Raw genomic sequence first — 20,698 nt, 5'->3', positions numbered from 1 at the left:
CAGCATTGTCACATTGAGAATTATAATTTGGACACAATGTCCACTTGCTAATCCATTTGTAAAGAGGTCCTTCAACCAAAATAGTTTGAGAACCCTTGGCCTGGAAGATGAGCCAGTGCAGTTGCTGAAAGCTGATCCGGTGAACTGGGTTCTCCTGGCTGTGAGGAATAGCTGGGTCTCTTATCAGCCCAAGTAGCTGCCATCTTTTTACACGTCCTGTTTTTCTTGATTTCAGCAAATCTTCCCCCGACACTGGCCAAGTCCCAGGTCAGCAGTGTGCGGAAGAACTTGAAGCTGCACCTTCTGAGCGTGCTGAAGCATCCATCCTCCTTCGAGTTCCATGCCCAAATCACCACTCTGCTCCTCGACCTCGGCACACAGCAGCAGGAGATTGCCCGCAACATGCCGAACCTGAAGGATGTGAGGAAACGGCACCGAGAGGAGACTGACCAGGGCATGAAGAAAATCAAAATCGGTAAGAGGGCTTTGGTGCATCCTGTAATAGGAGGCTGATTCTTGTTGAGACATTGTTAGATATGATTACATAAACGGAGGTCACCTTGATATTGCAGTGAACTTTGTTGAGGCCATGGCTGGAGTACTGTATGCAATTCTGGTCGCCGCGTTATAGGAAGGATGTGATTGCACTTGGAGCGGGTGTAGAGGCGATTCACCAGGATGTTGCTTGGGATGTAAGATTTAAGTTATGAAGAGAGGTTGCATAGGCTTGAGTTATTTTTGCTGGAGCAGAGAAGACTGAGGAGTGACCTGAACAAGATGTACAAGATTATGAGGGGCATGGACAGGGTGGAGAGGGAGCAGCTGTTCCCCTTCGTTGAATGGTTAGTTTCGAGGGGACACCAGTTCAAGGTGAGCGGCAGGAGATTTAGGGGGGATTTGAGGAAAAACCTTTTTAACCACAGTGTGGTGACGGTCTGGGATGCACTGCCTGGGAGGATGATAGAGGCAGATTGCCTCACATCCATTAATAAATACTTGGATGAGTACTTAGCAAGTCATAACATTCAAGGCTATGGGCCAAATGCTTGCAAATGGGATTAGGTAGGCAGACTCGATGGGCCAAAGGGCCTCTTCTGCACTATTTGTCTGTGAGTTTGTGACCCAAAATCAGATCACTTTCTTTGAGGGTTTTGAAAGCAAAGTACCTTTTTTGTCGCTGTCCTTTTTCATCCACCACCCTTTAGATCTGAGCTTAATTTTGTGGTTAAAAGCAAAATACTGCAGAGCGTCCAGCATGAAGATCTAAAATTCATCGAGACATTTGGAAGCAAGGGGTCGTATTAACGAGAGGCAGCATGGTTTTGTGAAGGGGTGGTTGTGTCTCACTAACTTGATAGAGTTTTTCGAGGCGGTCACAAAGATGATTGATGCAGGTAGGGCAGTGGATGTTGTCTATACGGACTTCAGTAAGGCCTTTGACAAGGTACCTCATGGCGGACTGGTACAAAAGGTGAAGTCACACGGGATCAGAGATGAGCTGGCAAGATGGATATAGAACTGGCTAGGTCATAGAAGGCAGAGAGTAGCAATGGAAGGGTGCTTTTCTGATTGGAGGGCTGTGACTAGGGGTGTTCCGCAGGGATCAGTGCTGGGACCTTTGCTGTTCGTAGTATATATAAATGTTTTGTTGGAAAATGTAACTGGTCTGGTTAGTCGGTTTGCGGACGACACAATGGTTGGTGGAATTGCGGATAGCGATGAGGACTGTCAGAGGATACAGCAGGATTTAGATCGTTTGGAGACTTGGGCGGCGAGATGGCAGATGGAGTTTAATTCGGACAAATGTGAGGTGATGCATTTTGGAAGGTCTAATGCAGGTAGAGAATATACAGTGACTGGTAGAACCCTCAAGAATATTGACAGTAAGAGCGATCTTGGTGTACAGGTCCACAGGTCACTGAAAGGGGCAACACAGGTGGAGAAGGTAGTCAAGAAGGCATACGGCAAGCTTGCCTTCATTGGCCAGGGCATCGAGTATAAAAATTGGCAAGTCATTGTCATGTGAGAGTACTTTTAAGACATGGATGTTCAAGCAATGTATATTTAAGAAAACAGTGATGTCAGAGAGTGAGTGGGGCTGAGGTCAGGTCAGCCATTTTGCAATTTTTAGTTTTGCGGGTTTTTAGTTTCAGTTTTGAAAAGAGCTGGGTGTGTGTCTGTGTTTTGCAGTGAGCTGGATCGGCTGTGATCTCTGCCATGAAAGACTATCTCTGGATCATTTGGGTGATTTAAAGTAAAGCCTTTAACCTGATGTGATTTTGTTTAAAGGTGTTAAGTCTCTTGGAAGTTTGAAGGAACATTTTAAGGAATGATTTACTGTTGCAATATTTTCTGAGTTATCTTTGAAGTAAGGGGTGTTAAGAGATCCAATGTTTATTTAAGATGTTAAGTTGAGTTTATGGAATAAACAGTGTTTTGTGTTTAAAAACCCACGTGTCCATAATTGTAATCCCACACCTAAGGAAAAAGCCGTGTGCTCAGAAAAGCAACAAATCCATTAAAGGGAGAGGTTGGTTGAACTCCATGATACATTTTGGGGTTCTGAAAACGCCTCATCCATAACATCATGTTGCAGCTGTATAGATCCTTAGTTAGACCACACTTGGGAGTATAGCTTTCAATTCTGGTCGCCACACTACCAGAAGAATGTGGAGGCTTTGGAGAGGATGCAGAAGAGATTTACCAGGATGTTGCCTGGTATTGAGGGCATTAGCAATGAGGAGAGGTTGAATAAACTTGGTTTGTTCTCACTGGAACGAAGAAGGTTGAGGGGGCGACCTGATAGAGGTCTACAAAATTATGAGGGGCATAGACAGAGTGGATAGTCAAGAGACTTTTTCCCAGGGTAGAGGGGTCAATTATTAGGGGGCATAGGTTTAAGGTGCGAGGGAATAGGCTTAGAAGAGATGTGCGAGGCAAGTTTTTTTTTACACAGAGGGTAGTGGGTACCTGGAACTCTCTGCCGGAGGAGGTGGTGGAAGCAGGGACAATAGTGGCGTTTAAGGGGCATCTTGACAAATACATGAATAGGATGGGAATAGAGGGATACGGACCCCGGAAGTGTAGAAGATTTTAGTTTAGAGGGGCAGCATGGTCGGCGCAGGTTTGGAGGGCTGACGGGCCTGTTCTTATGCTGTACTTTTCTTTGTTCTTTGATTTCGGTCATCCCCCTCTTTCCCCCCCCCCCCCCCCCCCCCCCCCCAACCCCCAACCTGGTCTGTGATATAAATGTTGCTAATGTTTGGTTGGCTCTTAATTTGGCTCTGTTTAATTACGTTTGCTCAAGAGTCGCCAGGTATCTTTCGACACCGCCACAAGGTTCAGAACCGAATACTGATCAATGACTCGATACACCAGTTAGTAAGTTCAAAAGCAATGCTCATTTATTTACACACAGTCAAATCTACTCATGCATAAACTCTACAAACTAAACTACCACTATTACTAAAGCCTATACTTAGCTTCGGGTGCCCACTCAGTCAGAGGAACAATGGACGTTGCTCGGTTCTGAGGCTGCTGGGTTGAGCTGTTTACAGGGTAGCAACTAGGAGCGTCTATCTTGTAGCGTGCGTTGACTTGGGACTTACTTGGTCTGGTGCAGCTGCTAGGCTGGTCTCTCTTCGGTGAGAGCCAAAGCCAAAGGAGGAAGTTTCTCCCTTGGGGACTATCTTTTATACTGAAAAGGGCTTTGCGTGCTTTTGGGCGGGCCTTGAACTTGGCCTCAACTAATTGGGTCTTTCTCAATCAGTCGTATCTATTTTCCTCCAATAGAGGGGTGGTTCCCTGATCGCTGGGCATGTCCTGGTGACTGTTAGTCAGCTTTGTCTTCGCCTCTTCTGGCGCCGGGGAGTCTGCCTTAACATTGTGTATCTAAATGTTTCCCTTTTGTCCCCGGAGATGGCTCATTAGTATGTAGATTGCTTGGTAGTTTCTGTTCTGTCTGAGAGTTTAAGGTTCTAATCAACAGACAGAGCTTGCACCTGCTTGTTTCTTAGCATTGTCCAATTTTCCCTGCATTCTTTGCAGGTGTCCATTTTGTAATCGGGACGTGGCCATCCCAGGTGGCTACATAAAGCAGCAAATCGTCCGCATAGAGAGAGACCGTGCTCCATCCCCCCCCCCCCCCCCCTCACTATTCCCCTCCAGGTATTCGCTGCTCTCAGAGCCATTGCTAAGGGTTCAATGGCCATGGCAAACAGTAATGGGGAGAGCGGGCATCCCTGCCTTGTCCCCCGACCAAACTCGGTTAGTTCTTACATTTGCCACCAGGGCCTGGTACAGTAGCCGGACCCACTCCACAAATCCCTGCCCAAACCCAAACCTACCTAAAATATCCCATGGATACTTCCACTCCACACGGTCGAAAGCCTTCTCCGCGTCCATGGCAACTACCACCTCAGCCTCGCGCCCCTCTGCTGGCATCATAATTACATTAAGAAGCTGTCTAATGTTGGATGTCAGGTGCCTGCCCTTTACAAATCCTGTCTGATCCTCCCCAATTATCTCCGGGACACAATCCTCTATTCGAGTGGCCAGGGTCTTTGCCAATAGTTTGGCATCTACATTCAAGAGGGAGATTGGCCTGTACGATCCCAGCTCTCCGGATCCTTGTCACGCTTCAGGATGAGAGAAATTGATGCCTGTGATAACGTTGGGGGGAGTACTCCCAACTCCTTGGACTCCTTGAAAGCCTCAACCAGGAGCAGCCCCCGTAACACAGAGAACTTCTTATAAAATGCCACTGGGAACCCATCAGGTCCCGGGGCCTTACCCGTTTGGATTGGATTTTTTGTTGTCATGTGTACCGAGGTACAGTGAAAAGTATTTTTCTGCGAGCAGCTCAACAGATCATTAAGTACATGGGAAGAAAAGGGAATAAAAGAAAATACATAATAGGGCAACACAAGGTATACACTGTAACTACAAAAGCACTGGCATCGGATGAAGCATACAGGGTGTAGTGTTAATGAGGTCAGTCCATAAGAGGGTAATTTTGGAGTCTGGTAACAGTGGGGCATACGGCATGCTTGAAGCTGTTTTTGAGTCTGTTCGTGCGTGTTCTCAGACTTCTGTATCTCCTGCCCGATGGAAGAAGTTGGAAGAGTGACTAAGCCGGATGGGAGGGATTTTTGATTATGCTGCCCGCTTTCCCCAGGCAGCGGGAGGTGTAAATGGAGTCAATGGATGGGAGGCAGGTTTGTGTGAGACTGCATCGCCCCCAGTCCATCTATCACCTCCCCAAGCCCAATTGGGGGGCCCCCCCAGGGCCTCCACCAGCTCCTCATTTACCTTTGGGACCTCTAGCCTCCCCAGGAATTGATTCATGCCCTCCTCCCCATCCGGGGGTTCCGATTCGTATAGCTGACTATACAATTCCCAGAACACTTCATTCACCGCCCCCGGGTCCGTCACCGTCTTCCCCTTCAAATCCTTTATGTTCCCTTTTTCTCTCGCCGCCTCGTTTCCTCAGCTGATATGCCAGCATCCTGCTAGCTTTCTCCCCATGTTCATATATTTCCCCTTTTATCCTCCTCCACGAAACAGAGTTAACATTTCGAGTCCGAGGTGTTCTGTTTCTCTCGCCGCAGATGCTACTGAGTTTTTTCAACACTTTGCTGTTTAAATTTTCAGTTTCTGGTTTACCCCCAGACTTTTAGTTGAGTCTGATAGAAAAGCAAAATGCTGCAGAGCTGAAATAAAAGCTGGAAATGCTCAGCAGGTCTAGCAGCATCTGTAAGGAGAAAAAAACAAATGTTGATGTTTCGGACCTTTGGTCAGATCTGGGGGAAGTTAGAATTGTAAACGGGTTTAAACAAGTGAAAGGGCGGAAAAGAAAGAACAAGAGGCAGGTTCTGTAGAAAACAGGAGAGATTAAATGACAAAAGAGTTGCTGGTCCAGGACCAAAGGGATTGGAAATGGGACAAGTAAAGAAACGAACGATGGGTCTGGAGGAGGTGTGAAGAGCAGAATAATGAACAGCTGCCATGCAAAAGCAGAAACCAGAATAAAACTGAAACCTGTAAAGACAAAGGAAAACATAATAGCGACAGGGATTATAGTCTGAAATTGTTGAAATCAATGTTATGTGCCTAATTGAAAGATATGGTACAGTTCCTCAATTTTACAGAGTCATGGAGTTTTACAGCAGAGAAAGAGGCCATTCGGCCCATTGTGTCTATGCTGGTCATCAAGCACCTGTCTATTCTAATCTCATTTTCTGGCATTTGGTCTGTAGCCTTGGACCACTGGAGTCTCGATTATATGCTTTAGTCTCTGGAGTGGGAATTAAACCCACAACCTTACTCTCATGGGTGAAAAGTTCTGACCACTGAGCCATGACTGACTGTTGCTTTTTGTCTGGATGGTTAAGTGCTGTGTCTGTTGATCGATGTCTGTTTTCCTGACAGAGCCACTGGGCGACGATGATGAAGACAAGGATATTGAGCAAGCAGCAGCTTCCACTTCTAAGCCATCTTCGTCCCAGAGCACGCAATCTGCCATTGATGTCACTGCCCAGTTTCTAATGCCGCTGCTGATGCCGGAGAACGTGGCGAACCTGGTGAGTTCTCGGTTAACCAAACCATGGTAACTGAAACACTGCTCGTCCGGGATTGTTTGGTCTCTTGGAGTGTTGCATGAGCTAACCTACTCTCAAGCCTTCTCGTGTTCTCTTAAACAGAATCTTTGTCGGAAAGGATGCCCTGTATTTGTTGCTTTATGCCATGTGGTTCATACTGTGCGGCTCTGAACTTGGGAGCTGTTAAAATATGGCAGTGCTCTGACTAGAATGGGCCGTATTTACAGAATAGCCACAGAGGAGGACAGACATTCAATCCATTAGAACATGAGAAATAAGAAGAGTAGATCATTGAATGGCTCCGTCATTCAATATGATCATAGCTGATCTTGGGCTTCAACTCCACTTTCCCACCTGCTCCCTATATCCCTCAATTTCCTGAGACCCCAAAAATATATCCCACCCTTAAGTAAATTCAATGATGGAGCATCCCCAACCCTCTGGGGTACAGAATTCCAAAGACTTAGCAACCCTTGAAGTGAAGAAATTTCTCCTCATCTCACTCCTAAAACAAATCACCCCTCTCAACCTGAAACTGTCCCCATGTTCTAGATTCCCAGCCTGGTTTTTATTGTAGATTTTGTTACCAAGGATGAAGCTAAAAAGAGAGATTGCATAAATGTGAGTTGTTTGCCTTGTAATGTAGGAGATTATGAGATGATTTGATTTAAACTTTCAAGGCATTACGAGTAGGTAGAAACTATTTCCGCTGGCTTGGAAGTCTAGGGCGAAGGAGTATCGCCTAAAACTTGGAGCCCTTTTGGATTGAAGTTAAGAAACATGTCATCATACTGTAAGGGTCCTTCCTGTTGATTCCCTTATTTCCCCTTACTTTTTTGTTCCCGTTATCTTTTTGATCGATGGATGCTTAATGGACATGCATCTTTAAGTCGAGCAGCAGAGAGAATGAGGAATTTAAAAAGTTGCAACGAAGTACATGGTGCTGGTTTTTGAACACCAGGACTCAGACTCTGTCACACCCAAGAGATGGGGTGGGACTCTGTTCAGTTGGTTGGCTGGTGGCCAAAAGGCCGTATTCTGCTAGGTAACAGGTGGTGATTGGATCCTCTCTCTCTCTGTTGTCTTTGCTGCCTATTCAATTAGTTATTAATGAATTTAATTGTGTTTAAATTTACAAACCTGGTGACTTTAATTATTGGACGGCCAAGAGCCAAAGACTTTGGGTATTTTTCGAAGAATTTTTGGTTAAGTCAATTGTTTTGTGACTCTGGGGTATGGGGGCTGGAATTGACCATGCCCTAGCTGAGGCAGTCATAACCATACAAAGGTGGTGGTGGGGGGCGGGGGGGGCGTGTTAAATGTGACAGTTATTTGTGTTAAAGCTGAGATTGTTGGGTTCTTGTTAAGCAAAGCCTTTCAGGAAAGTAGGGCAACAGTGGGTATGCATTTCAGTGCAGTCATGACCTCAATGAATGGGGTGATCATGGCTTCATTCTGTTCTCATATCCCTGAGACCCCCTCACCATTACAGTCTCCAACTGTGTGTGCCAAAGAGAAGGATATCAGGGAGGAGTTGGACCCCGAATTGGTTAAAGTGAGAGGATTTTAATAAATTAAAGCATCAAGTTGGTTAAGCTGAAGGGACAGGGTGCCAGACACTGATAGATTACATGTAAGGAACCTGTAGGAATTAGGGGAAGAATCAGGGAGGCGATGGTATAGTTGGATTGTCATGAAATGAAATGAAATGAAATGAAAATCGCTTATTGTCACAAGTAGGCTTCAAATGAAGTTACTGTGAAAAGCCCCTAGTCGTCACATTCCGGCGCCTGTTCGGGGAGGCTGATACGGGACTAGCATTGGACTAGTAATTCAGAGACCTAGGGTAATGCTCTGAGAACCCGGGTTCCAATCCCAGATGGCGGATGGTGAATTTTGAATCTGTAATTAAAAGTAATGATGACCGTTGTTGATTGTCACAAAAGCCCACCTGAGCCTTGTTCCAGAAGACTGAACGGAACGGCAAAGCCAGGAGTCTAGAATTCCTTGGTTTATTCTAGTCTATGTCGAATGTCTATGGAATCAATGCCTCTACAGTGAAGAAGGAGGCCCTTCAGCCCATCGAGCCTGCACAGACCCTCGGCAAGAGCACCCCACCCAGCCCACTTCCCCCACCCTACCCGTAACCCACCTAACTGGCACATCTTGGAGGAAACCCACGCAGACCTGGGGAGAACGTTCAAATCCCACATAGTCATCCAAGGCCTGAATCAAACCCGGGTCCCTGCTTCTGTGAGGCAGCAGTGCTAACCAATGTGCCACCGTGCCTCCCATTGCTTCCTCCGCCTTACTGCTGTGCGGGCACTTGTTAAGGGGAGACGGTTGTGTCACTAGATGAGTAATCCAGAGGCCCAGACTAATTCTGTGGGGTTCAAATCCCACCATGGCAGCTGGAATTTAAATTCCATTGATAAAATCTGGAATTGGAAGCCAGTCATGATGATCGTGGTTCACCAATCCCTTTTTGGGAAGAATTGATTGACTCTTAATTGCCCTCTGAAATGGCCTAGCAAGCCACTCAGTTCAAAGGTAATTAGGAATGGGAAATAAATGCTGGCCCAGCCAGCGACAGCCACATCCCCTGAATGAATTAAAAGACAATAGTTAAAGCCCTAGGAAATATATTTTGGGGGTCTATTTAGTGGTTAAGGACTGGGGAGCAATGTAGAATTTTCATAGGATAGTTTTAACTTCTTTGGGAGAGTACATTTTGTAATCTTTTTAACAAGGAAATTACAAAATATTTAAGTGAGACATCTTGCTGAAGCTTTTTGTCTTGCATTCATCAGGACAAATGCAAAAACACCAAATTTTAAATGCTCACAGTGATTTACAGCTGCAGGAAGAATGTTGAGACTTGTTAGCTTAGCATGGGACTCATTAAGGTGCTGCCATGTATGAAGATAAGAAAATGCAAGTAAAATCTCTGAAAAATTGGATTGTCTTTTCATTGAAACCGAAAGATGATTTAACATAGATGTTTAAAAATAAGGAATGGCACAGAATCTGATGCGACAGACTGTTCCCGTGGCTCAGGTGCTTAAGATGAGGTACAAGATAAAACGGAAGGGATTTGGGAAATAAATGTGGAGAAATCTTTTTACACGTTGTTGAGATGCTGTGAAATGTACCTCTGGAGTTAATGATTCAAGCAGATATAATTTCCGCATTTCAATAGGGATTTTGCTCTGTTATTTATTTATTTTTTTAGAGTACCCAATTCTTTTATCCAATTAAGGGGCAATTTGGTGTGGCCAATTCACCTACCCTGCACATCTTTGGGTTGTGGGGTAAGATCCACACAGACACGGGGAGAATGCGCAAAATCGACACGGACAGTGACCTGGAGCCGGGATCAAACCCGTGTCCTCGGTGCACTATTGTGGCCGGATTTTGCTCTATGTTAAAGGGGCTGGGTAAATCCAGGTTGATGGAGGAAGGGAATGTGGATGGAGCAAGAACATTCGATTGGGTGTACTATATTTTTTGGAAAATATTTTATTAAGGCGTATATAATTTAAACAATTTTCAAGAGGAAAAAACAAAGCAAATAACACCCAGCCAACATGGCTCACATACGCAATTCCCCACGCCTCCCTCTTTCCCTTTACCCCCACCCCCCCTTTTCTGCTGACAGCTTAATTTTCCCCCAAGAATTCGATAAACGGTTGCCACCTCTGGTGAACCCCAGCATCGATCCCATCAGGGCAAACTTGATCTTCTCAAGCCTGAGAAACCCGGCCGTGTCACTAACCCATACCCCCGATTTTGGGGGATCACTCCACACCAATAGGATCCGTCTCCGGGCTACCAGGGAGGCAAAGGCCAAAATATCAGCCTCTCTCGCCCCCTGGACTCCCGGGTCTTCCAACACTCCAAAAATCGCCACCTCTGGACTCTGAACCACCCATACCTTCAATACTTTTGACATGGCATCAGCAAATCCCTGCCAAAATCCCCTAAGCCTCGGACATGCCCAAAACATGTGGACATCATTTGCGGGCCCGCACACCGCCCGCACTTATCCGCCACCCCTTCAAAGAGCCTGCTCATTGGGGCCACAGACATATGCGCTCTATGGACCATCTTAAATTGTATCAGGCTAAGCCTGGCACACGATGAGGATGAATTGTCTCTACTCAGGGCATCATCCCACAACCCCACCACTAATTCCCTGCCCAATTTTTCTTCCCACTTTTGCTTCACCCCCCTATTGGGGCCCCCTCCCATTCCATGAGCTCTTTATAAATTTCAGAGACATTCCCTTCCCCCACTCCTTGTCCTGTACCCCCTGGGGTGGCAGGTGCGGAAAGGTCGAAATCTGCCTCTGCGCAAAGTCCCTCGTCTTTAGGTAGCAGAACCCAATCCCACCGGGCAGCTCAAGCTCCTCCTCCAAATCCAACAAGCACGGAAAGCTGCCGTCGATAAACGGGTCCCCAAACCGCTCAATCCCAGCTCGTTGCCACCTCCGAAACCCCCCCCCATAAGCCCCCCCCCTCCCCCCAGTGCAATCCGGTGGTTGCTACAAATAGGTGTCCATACCGACACCCGTCCATTCCTATATGCTTCCGCTACTGTCCCCACACCCTCAAAGCAGCCACTACCACCGGGCTTGTGGAGTACCAAGCCGTCGAGAATGGCAGAGGTGAAGTTACCAGTGCCCCTACACTTGTGCCCTTACATGAGGCCGTCTCCACCTGCTCCCACACCGACCCCTCCCCCACTACCCACTTCCTAACCATTGCTATGTTCGCCGCCCAGTAGTAGTTTCTGAAATTCGGAAGGGCCCGCCCCCCCACCCCACCCCCCGCCCTCGACCCAGCTCCAGCAATGCCTTTTTTACCCGCGGGGTCTTACACGCCCACACATACCCAGAGATCAATGCATTCACCCTCTTAAAGAAAGCCTTGGGGATAAAAATAGGCAGGCACTGAAATACAAACAAAAACCTTGGGGAACCGTCACCTTTACCGTCTGCACCTTCCCCGCCAGTGACAACGGAAGCATATAAGTCAGCACGGTAGCACAAGAGGATAGCACTGTGGCTTCACAGCGCCAAGGTTCCAGGTTCGATTCCCCACTGGGTCACTGTGCGGAGTCTGCACGTTCTCCCTGTGTCTGCGTGGGTTTCCTCCCACAGTCCAAAGATGTGCAGGTTAGGTGGATTGGCCATGATAAATTGCCCTTAGTGTCCAAAAAGGCTAGGAGGGGTTGTTAGGTTACAGGGATAGGGTGGAAGTAAGGGCTTAACTGGGTCGGTGCAGACTCGATGGGCTGAATGGCCTCCTTCTGCACTGTAGGTTCTATGTTCTATATCTCATCTTTTGAAGTCCCCCTTCATCTGCTTCACCAACCAAGCCAAATTCAACTTGTGTAGCTGTTCCCACTCACGCGCCACCTGGATAACCAAATACTGAAAGTTCCCTCCCACCACCTTAAACGGCATCTCCCCCAATCGCCTCTCTTGTCCCCTTGCTTGAATCGCAAAGACCTCACTCTTGCATTAATTCAATTTGTACCCTGGAAACCGGCCGAATTCCCCTAGGATCCCCATAATCTCTCCAATCCCCCCAGCGGGTCATAAATATACAAAAGTAGGTAGTCCGCGTACAGTGAGACCCAGTGCGCCACACCCCGCGCTATCCCCTGCCAGTTCTTTGACACTCTCAATGCCATCGCCAATGGCCCTATGGCCAAGGCAAACAGCAGTGGGGAGAGTGGATATCCCTGCCTCGTCCCCCGGTGCAACCTAAAATAATCCGAGCTCACTAGGTTCGTCCGCACGCTCACCACTGATGCCTGATACAGCAACCGGACCCAGTCCACAAAACCCTGCCCAAACCGCCCCACCCCACCCGATCAAAGGCCTTCTCCGCAACCATTGCGACCTCCACCTCCCTTCCCTCGGTGGGCATCATAATCACATTTAACACCCTTCTGTTCCCCACTAAATGCCTCCCCTTAGAACCCCCACCAGGTCCTGCCCCATCACCCCTGCCACATAATCCTCTATTCTCAAGGCAAAGATCTTGGCCAATTGCTTAGCATCGACATTTAGAAGGGAGATTGGCCTTTATGACCCGCAGTGTTCCGGGTCCTTTTCCCGCTTCAGGGTGAGAGAAATCGAGGCCTGTTATATCGTCGAGGGGGAGTAACCCCGCTCCCTAGCCTCATTAAACGCCCTTACCAGCAGGGGCCCCAGGACTCCTGAAAACCTTTTATAGAACTCCACTGTGTAGGGGCAGCACGATGGAGCAGTGGTTAGCACTGCTGCCTCAAGGCGCCGAGGTCCCCGGTTCGATCCCGGGGCTGGTTCACTGTCCATGTGGAGTTTGCACATTCTCCCCATGTTTGCATGGGTTTCACCCGCACAACCCAAAGATGTGCAGGTTAGGTGGATTGGTCACACTAAATTGCCCCTTAATTGGAAAAAATAATAGGGTACTCTAAATTTTTTTTTTTAAAGAACTCCACTGTGTACCCGTCCGGCCCTGGGGCCTTGCGCGACTGCATCACCCAACTGCATTGCCTCCAGCCCTTCCACCACTTGAAATGAAATGAAATGAAAATCGCCTATTGTCACAAGTAGGCTTCAAATGAAGTTACTGTGACAAGCCCCTACTCACCACATTCCGGCACCTGTCCGGGGAGTCTGATATGGGAATTGAACCGTGCTGCTGGCCTGATTGGTCTGCTTTAAAAGCCAGTGATTTAGCCCTGTGCTAAACCAGCCTACTTACCACCCCAATTGGGGCCCCTATACCAGCTGTTCTTCCACCCTCAGAAACTCCAGCCCCTCCAAAAATCACCTCATCGCCTCCACCCCGGCTGGGCGTTCCGACTCATATAACCTGCAATAAGAGTCCCTAAACACCCCGTTCACCCCCACCGGGTCCAAGATCGTATTCCTCCCTCTGTCCTTCACTTTCCCCAATCTCCCGTGCCACTTCCCGTTTCCTTAGCTGGTGCGCTAGCATCCTACTAGCCTTGTCCCCATATTAGTACACCGCTCCCCCTCATCTTTCTCAACTAACCCATCGCCTTCCCTGTAAAAATTCCCCAAACTCCATCTGCAGCCTCTGCCGCTAATTGTGCGCACTACTTGTGTAGACGGCAATACCAGCACGGATTAGTTGAGCCGAATGGATTGTTTCTGTAGGGCTGCAGGTTTTTCAGGTGCTTGACCGATCATATTGATGGCTGTGTGCATGAGCTTACCCCATCTATCTGTTTCAGGTTTTGATCAGCATGGTGTACCTCCCAGATGTGATGCCGGCCTCCTTCCAGGCCACCTACACACCAGTGGAGTCAGCAGGGACTGACGCTCAGATTAAACACTTGGCCCGACTCATGGCCACGCAGATGACATCAGCAGGTCTTGGACCAGGTAATCTGCCTTTAGTGATGTTGGGTTTGAGAGTTAAATATTGGCCAGGACTCCAGGGAGAATCCTTTTAACCAGGGAGATTCCTCCTGCTGTTTGATCTAATGCAGTGGGACATTTAACATCCACAGAGGATAGATGGAACCTGTAAGGGGGATGCTTTAGCTCAGTTGGCTGCACAGCTGGTTTGTGATGCAGAGCAAGGCCACCATTGTGGGTTCAATTCCCGTACCAGCTGAGGTTATCCATGAAGGGCCCTGCCTTTTGTCTGTGGTGTGGTGATCCTCCGGTTAAATCACCACCAGTCAGCTCCCCCCCTGAAAGTGGAAAGCAGCCTCTGGTCATCTGGGACTATGGTGACTTTACTTACAAGGTGGCATGTCTGACAGCGCAGCACTCTCTGCCATTGCTTCACTGGAATGCAACTTGGATTTTGTGCTCTAGTCTGGGCGAGCAGTAGAAACTGCCAGAATTTTGTAGCAGCGCTGGCTGGATTCACTGTGGCAGGTAAGTGACAGCCTTTCGGGTGGATTTGGATTTCAAGGAGGTGGCTGTTCCCATGATCCGCTTGCTTTTCCCTCAGGAGTTGACCAGATGAAGCTCCAGTCAGATGATGACCTGAAACATGGGAAGGATGTTAAAAGTGAGGGGCTGATTATCAAACGACGATACTCCACACTGAGGCAAGGCCAGGCTATCTCTGTTCTTGGAGCACCTTTTACGCAACCCACAAAGGAAGAGGAGATGCAAGCGAAGCGTCGGGTGGAACCCATTTTGCAGTCAAACCAGCCAAGGTAGGTGGTCAGTGCGCCAAATTGAGAAGTGGGCATTCAATCTAGTGGGTTGCGCAGGAACTTGACTATGAATTGGGATGTGTCCTACAGACGAGCCCAACAATAGCATGCATTTAGATAGCGCCTTTTAAATTAGTGGAATGTCCCAGGGGTGCTTCAGGGGAGTGTTATGAGGCACCATTTGACTCTCAGACAAGGGGACTAAAAGCTTGGTCCAAGAGGTAGGAGCACCCTGGAGGGGAAGAGGTTTATGGTGGGAATATCAAAGCCGAGACCCCCAGGCAACTGAAAGGATGGCCATCCAAGGTGGAGCAGAGAGATCTCTGAAGGTTGTAAGACTGAAGTTAAGGATAGGGTAGGCCGAGGCCTTGGAAGGCTCTTGTGCATTTGTAATACTATCTAGGGGCTGGTTTAGCACACTGGGCTAAATCGCTGGCTTTTAAAGCAGACCAAGGCAGGCCAGCAGCACGGTTCGATTCCCGTACCAGCCTCCCCGAACAGGCGCCAGAATGTGGCGACTAGGGGCTTTTCACAGTAACTTCATTTGAAGCCTACTTGTGACAATAAGCGATTTTCATTTCATTTTCATTTCATTATCGGCATGGCCTTCAGCCGCGAGCCTCCAGTCTATTGGTAGTGTTATCGGGGCGTAGTTTCTTTCCCCAGTTACGACTCACGGGACATTGAGGCCATTGCAGCTCTGGCAAAAATCAGCTAACTGAACACTGTCCTAAGAGTAACATGGTTCCGCTGTGAGCGGAAGCGTTTTGCAATCGCTAGGCAGGTTACCTTATGTGGCACGGTAGCACAGTGTTTAGCACTGTGGCTTCATAGCTCCAGGGTCCCAGGTTCAATTCCCGGCTTGGGACACTGTCTGTGCGGTGTCTGCACGTTCTCCCTGTGGTCCTCGTGCATTTCATCCGGGTGCTCCGGTTTCCTCCCACAGTCCAAGATGTGCAGGTTCGGTGGATTGGCCATGATAAATTGGCCCATAGTGCCCAAAAAGGTCAGGAGCGGTTACGGGGATAGGGTTAAATGTGGGCTTAAGTGGGGTGGTCGTTCCAAGGGTGGTGCAGACTCGATGGGCCAAATGGCCACCTTCTGCACTGTAAATTCTACGTTCTATGTATGTTTTCACCAGTACCTGGGCATGGGTCCTTTCCAGCTGATTGGATATATGTCGGTTTCAGGCCAGGGCAGAGTGGACGGAAGAAGGTTTTCCGACTGGGAGACGTTGTTCAGCAGCTGCCTGCGGATAAGATAGACAAGCTGAAGCTTGGAGCCGTGCAGCGCATCCTCAAAGCGGAGAAAGCAGTGGCGCGAGGCGGAGCTGGACCGGTATTGTGTATTTCTTCTCTTTGTTTGTGGCCTCAGCCCCTTTCTACTTCCGTGTTGTGGGGGAAAAGGGTGATAATGTTAGGATGAAGAGCAGGTCCGTGCATCCCTCTTGAGCCTACTGTGCCAGTCAATAAATTGGCTTAATTCCACTTTTCCCCATCCTGTCCAAAAATCTATTGCTCCCAATATTGAATATACTCAACAACTGAACACCTCTGCCTTTAAGCTAGAATATTGCAAATATTCATAACCATCTGAATGAAGAAGTTTCTTCTCACCTCGGGTCCAAAATGATCGACCCCTTCTCCTTAGACTGCACCCTAGTTTTCAATTTTCCAGCCAGCGAAAACAGCCTCTAGGCTGACACCTACCAAACCAGCAAAGAATTTTATACCTTTCAATAAAATCGCCTCTCATTCTTCAAAACTCTGCAGAATCTGGGCCCATGCTACTCCTCTCTCTTCAGAGCACTCCCTCTTGAAGTATATCCTTCAATGGGCAGGGAGACCAAAACTGTGCACAGTACTATTAAGTGTGGTCTTACAAGACGTGTAGACTTCCTTATTAAGCCAGATCTGGACAACACTCGGGCTTGGATTGATCGGGCAAGTAAGATTTGCGCCAAACGAGTGCCAAGCAATGACCATATCCAATAAAAGAGAAGCCAACCATCGCCCCATGACATTCAATGGCATTACCATCCCTGAATCCCCCACATTCCGTATTATGGGGGAGATACCATTTTCCAGCAACTAAACTGGACCAACCATATAAATACTGTGACAGTGCGTGCAGGTCAGAGGCTAGGAATTCTGTGGTGAGCAGCTCATCTCCTGACTCCAAGCCGAAAGTCAGGATTATGATGGAATACTCTCCAATAGCCTGGAAGAATGCAGCTCCAACAACACTTAAGAACCTAGGCACCATGCAAGACACAGCAGCCCACTTGATTGGCACCCCATCCACCACCTTCAGCATTCACTCTCTCCGTCACCCATGCACAGCGGCAGCCGTGTCTACCATCTACAGATGCACTGCAGGAATTTACCAGGGATCCTTCAACAGCACCTTCCAAACACACAACCTCTACCACCTGGAAGGACAAGGGCATTAGGTGAATGGGGCACCACCACCTGCAAATTCCCCTCCAAGCCACACACCATCCTGACTTGAAAATATATCTGCCATTCCTTCACTGTTGCTGGGTCAAAAACCTAGAACTCCTGCCCTAAACAGCATTATGGGAGCAACTACACCATATGAATTGCATTGGTTCAAGAAGGCAGCTCACCACCATCTTCTCAAGGGCAATTTGGGGTGGAGAATATATTATGGCCTAGCCAGCAACATGCACAACCTGTGAAAGAATGAAAAAGCAATTAAAGACTTTGTCGCTGTTATACCCCAAGTCTGCTTTGTTAAAAACTACAACACTCTTTGGAATAATAATGGTTTGCTGTACTGGTAACCTCTATGATTTTCATGTTATTGTTGTGCGTTCCTATTCAAGATGTTTTTATATCACTAGCCACTTAATCATACTAGGATGTACAATTGGAGCCACTGGCTATAAGACTGCAGGGTTTATGCTGGGCTGTGCAATTCAAAAGGCACAGTTCACTTGTACACTGGTCATCAGATCCCCAAACTTAATTTATGAAAATTATTTCATGGGATGTGGACGTCATTGGGCAAGAGCAGCATTGCTTATCCTTTATTATCCTTGAACTGAGTTTCTTGCTGGGATATTTTAAAGAGGCAGTTGAATGTCAGCCACATCAGTGTGGGTCTGAAGTAATATGTAGGCCAGACCCGATAAGGACGGCAGATTTCTTTCCCTAAAGGGGACAGGATTTTCACAACCATCAAAGATAGCTTCACGGACACTATTGCTGAGACTAGCTTCAGATTTTCATTCATTGAATTTAAATTCCACCAGCCTCCCTGGTGGAGCTACAGTGCATCACGTTAATGGACTTTTACCAATCCCAAGGAGGCTCGAGTGAGGACCCTGCCTGCTAAATCGCTGGCCTTGTTGGACCACATAACTTGGTTGGTAACTGCAACATTGGGAGTGATGGGCAGCAGCAGTTGTTTAGCTAGAAATACTCAGTTTGACAATAAATTCCCCACCCCGGCCAGATGCATTACTGTTACTTTGCAATGTTTTTACCTTTTTGAATCCAGATTCGTGTGAAGATTCTGGCACGCCTTGTGACGCAGTTTGATGGGAAAATGAAAGGCAAGATGATGGACTTTATCCTGGAGGACATGCGGAGCCGTGTCGACCTTGCTTTTGCCTGGCTGTACCAGGAATACAACCTGTATCTCGGCCAGTGGCCCAGTGGCAGTCTGAAGAACTACGATGAGTGTCTGACCAGCTTACTGTCGGGGCTGCAGGAGAAACCAGACCAAAAGGACGGGTCAGTAACTATGTTGGTGGAATCCACTCGTCGTCTGGTACTAAAAACCCGCTGGTTGCTTTTTCCGTTTTCTCTGTTCCTCTCAAGTCCTGAGGTGCTGAGATAATATTCTGTAGTGTTTTCTCAAGTTACCATTCTTGGTTGAGCCTGGTCAGCAAGCATCAGCGGGTTTTTTGGTTGTGGGGTGTTTTACTGTTCAGTCGTGTTCCATCGCTATCCCGAAGCTTTCCGTTGGTAAAGCTGATGGATATTGGGGATGGATTCCAGGGCCCTCATGGTGTGTGGCTCACGGGTGCAGCAGACACTGCTTATATCCCGTGAGCCTTTGGGCACTCTGTTTTAAATAGACGATGGAAGTAATCTGCCCTTTGTCCAGATGAGAACTGGGGGTGCTGGCCTGAGTAGAGCCCGTGGTTTCACTCGGAAGTGAACTTTAGAAAAACTATGACTTTGGTGATTAGGAAGTTGGATTGTACTTCATTTTCCCTCAGCTCAGTGAGTTTGTAGGAGGGGAACAGTTAGTGCTCTCCTTGCGAGCCTCCCACCTCTGAATAGTTAAGCTCATTGATAAAACTGCTGCCCATATCACAGCTCGTGCCAGCTGTGCCTTCAGCTGCCTGGGCCCTAAAGCCTGGCATTCCCTTCCTGGATCTCTCTGTCTGTTTCCCCCCCCCCCCCCCCCCAACCTCTTTGGGACAACCCAAAATTTAGCCCCTCAACCGAGCTTTGGATCAGCTTTATCCCCTTGTGTGGCTCGGTGTCAAACTTTGTGGGATAATGCTCCCGTGAAGTGTCTTGAGGCCAGTTTACTATGATAATTGTGCCATGCCAATACAAGATACTTTTAACCAGTGTTCGCACAAGTGTTGTGGTCCTGTGCTGTTTGTGCACCAGCAGACACTTTGAAAGAAACAAGTATTCATAGAATCATAGAATTTACAGTGCAGAAGGAGGCCATTCGGCCCACCGAGTCCGCACCGGCTCCTGGAAAGAGCACCCCACCCAAGGCCAACACCGCCACCCTATCCCCATAACCCAGAAACCCCAACCAACACTAAGGGCAACTTTGGACACTAAGGGCAATTTATCATGGCCAATCCACCTAACCTGCACATCTTTGGACTGTGGGAGGAAACCGGAGCACCCGGAGGAAACCCACGCGCACACGGGGAGGATGTGCAGACTCCGCACAGACAGTGACCCAAGCTGGCATCGAACCTGGGACCCTGGAGCTGTGAAGCAATTGTGCTAACCACCATGCTACCGTGCTGCCCAGTATTGGTGCATCCTTCCCAGTTCCTGCAAGTGGGAATTTTCTGCTGTAATTTATCAATGATATTTTTGTTGACTGTGCATCTTTCTTTATTAGACTGTTTACCAAGCTGGTCCTGGAGGCTCCATCTATAACTGACAGTGCGTTAGAGGTGATCCGCAGATATTGTGAGGATGAGGTATGCATCACGCTATTGACATGGATCCATTCCAGTGCAATCTGGCTTAATTTATCCTTTAATCCCATTAAACACACTGGTATTAAACAGAATAAAATTCACCACATTTCTCCCTCGCTTCAACTCCGAAGAAGGGTCATACGAACTCGATGTTAACTCGGTTTCTCTCTCCAGAGATGCTGCCAGACCAGCATTTTCTGTTTCTATATTATATTAAGAGCTCTGATGTTGACGTCTTGTCTTTCTCGCAGACTCGCATCTACCTGGGAATGTCAACAGTCCGGGATCTGATCTTCAAACGGCCCTCGAAACAGCTGCAGTACCTTCACGTGCTACTTGATTTGAGCTCTCACGAAAAGGATAAGGTGAAGATACAAAATGCCCCCATCTCCCTGGACGAGACTCCTTCCCACTTCCAAAATTAATCTCCATATCTGTTATCCCTTCTTTCTCTGCCCCACTTCACTCCTCATGCTGTCTCTCGCTGGGTGGAAGTTCAATGGACTCCCTCCCAATAACCACCTATGCAAACTTACCGGTAAGGTAAAGCCGCCATAGTTCCAGATGACCATAGGCTGCTTTCCCCTTTGAGGGGGAGAGCTGACTGGTGGTGATTTAACCTGAGGATCACCATACCTCAGGCAAGGGGCAAGGGTGAGAAGGCGGGATCTTCACGGATAACCTCAAT

At 47.9% G+C, this 20,698-nt stretch overlaps 1 protein-coding gene across 2 annotated transcripts in view; it reads left to right on the top strand.

The window, feature by feature from the left end:
- The window catches only part of sympk (symplekin), a 59,583-nt gene that overhangs the window by 22,238 nt on the left and 16,647 nt on the right, over window positions 1-20,698 (top strand). For both annotated transcript variants that reach the window (XM_072490224.1, XM_072490223.1), the window contains exons 8-15: window positions 236-475; window positions 6,430-6,581; window positions 13,857-14,007; window positions 14,588-14,798; window positions 15,989-16,136; window positions 18,324-18,559; window positions 19,929-20,010; window positions 20,262-20,375. In XM_072490224.1, coding sequence (XP_072346325.1) covers window positions 236-475; window positions 6,430-6,581; window positions 13,857-14,007; window positions 14,588-14,798; window positions 15,989-16,136; window positions 18,324-18,559; window positions 19,929-20,010; window positions 20,262-20,375 — 1,334 coding nt within the window. The remainder of the gene's footprint in view (window positions 1-235; window positions 476-6,429; window positions 6,582-13,856; window positions 14,008-14,587; window positions 14,799-15,988; window positions 16,137-18,323; window positions 18,560-19,928; window positions 20,011-20,261; window positions 20,376-20,698) is intronic.

The sequence above is a fragment of the Scyliorhinus torazame genome, chromosome 25, assembly GCF_047496885.1.
Source record: "Scyliorhinus torazame isolate Kashiwa2021f chromosome 25, sScyTor2.1, whole genome shotgun sequence".
Lineage (NCBI taxonomy): Eukaryota > Metazoa > Chordata > Chondrichthyes > Carcharhiniformes > Scyliorhinidae > Scyliorhinus > Scyliorhinus torazame.
This window is presented reverse-complemented; position numbering and strand designations above follow the sequence as displayed.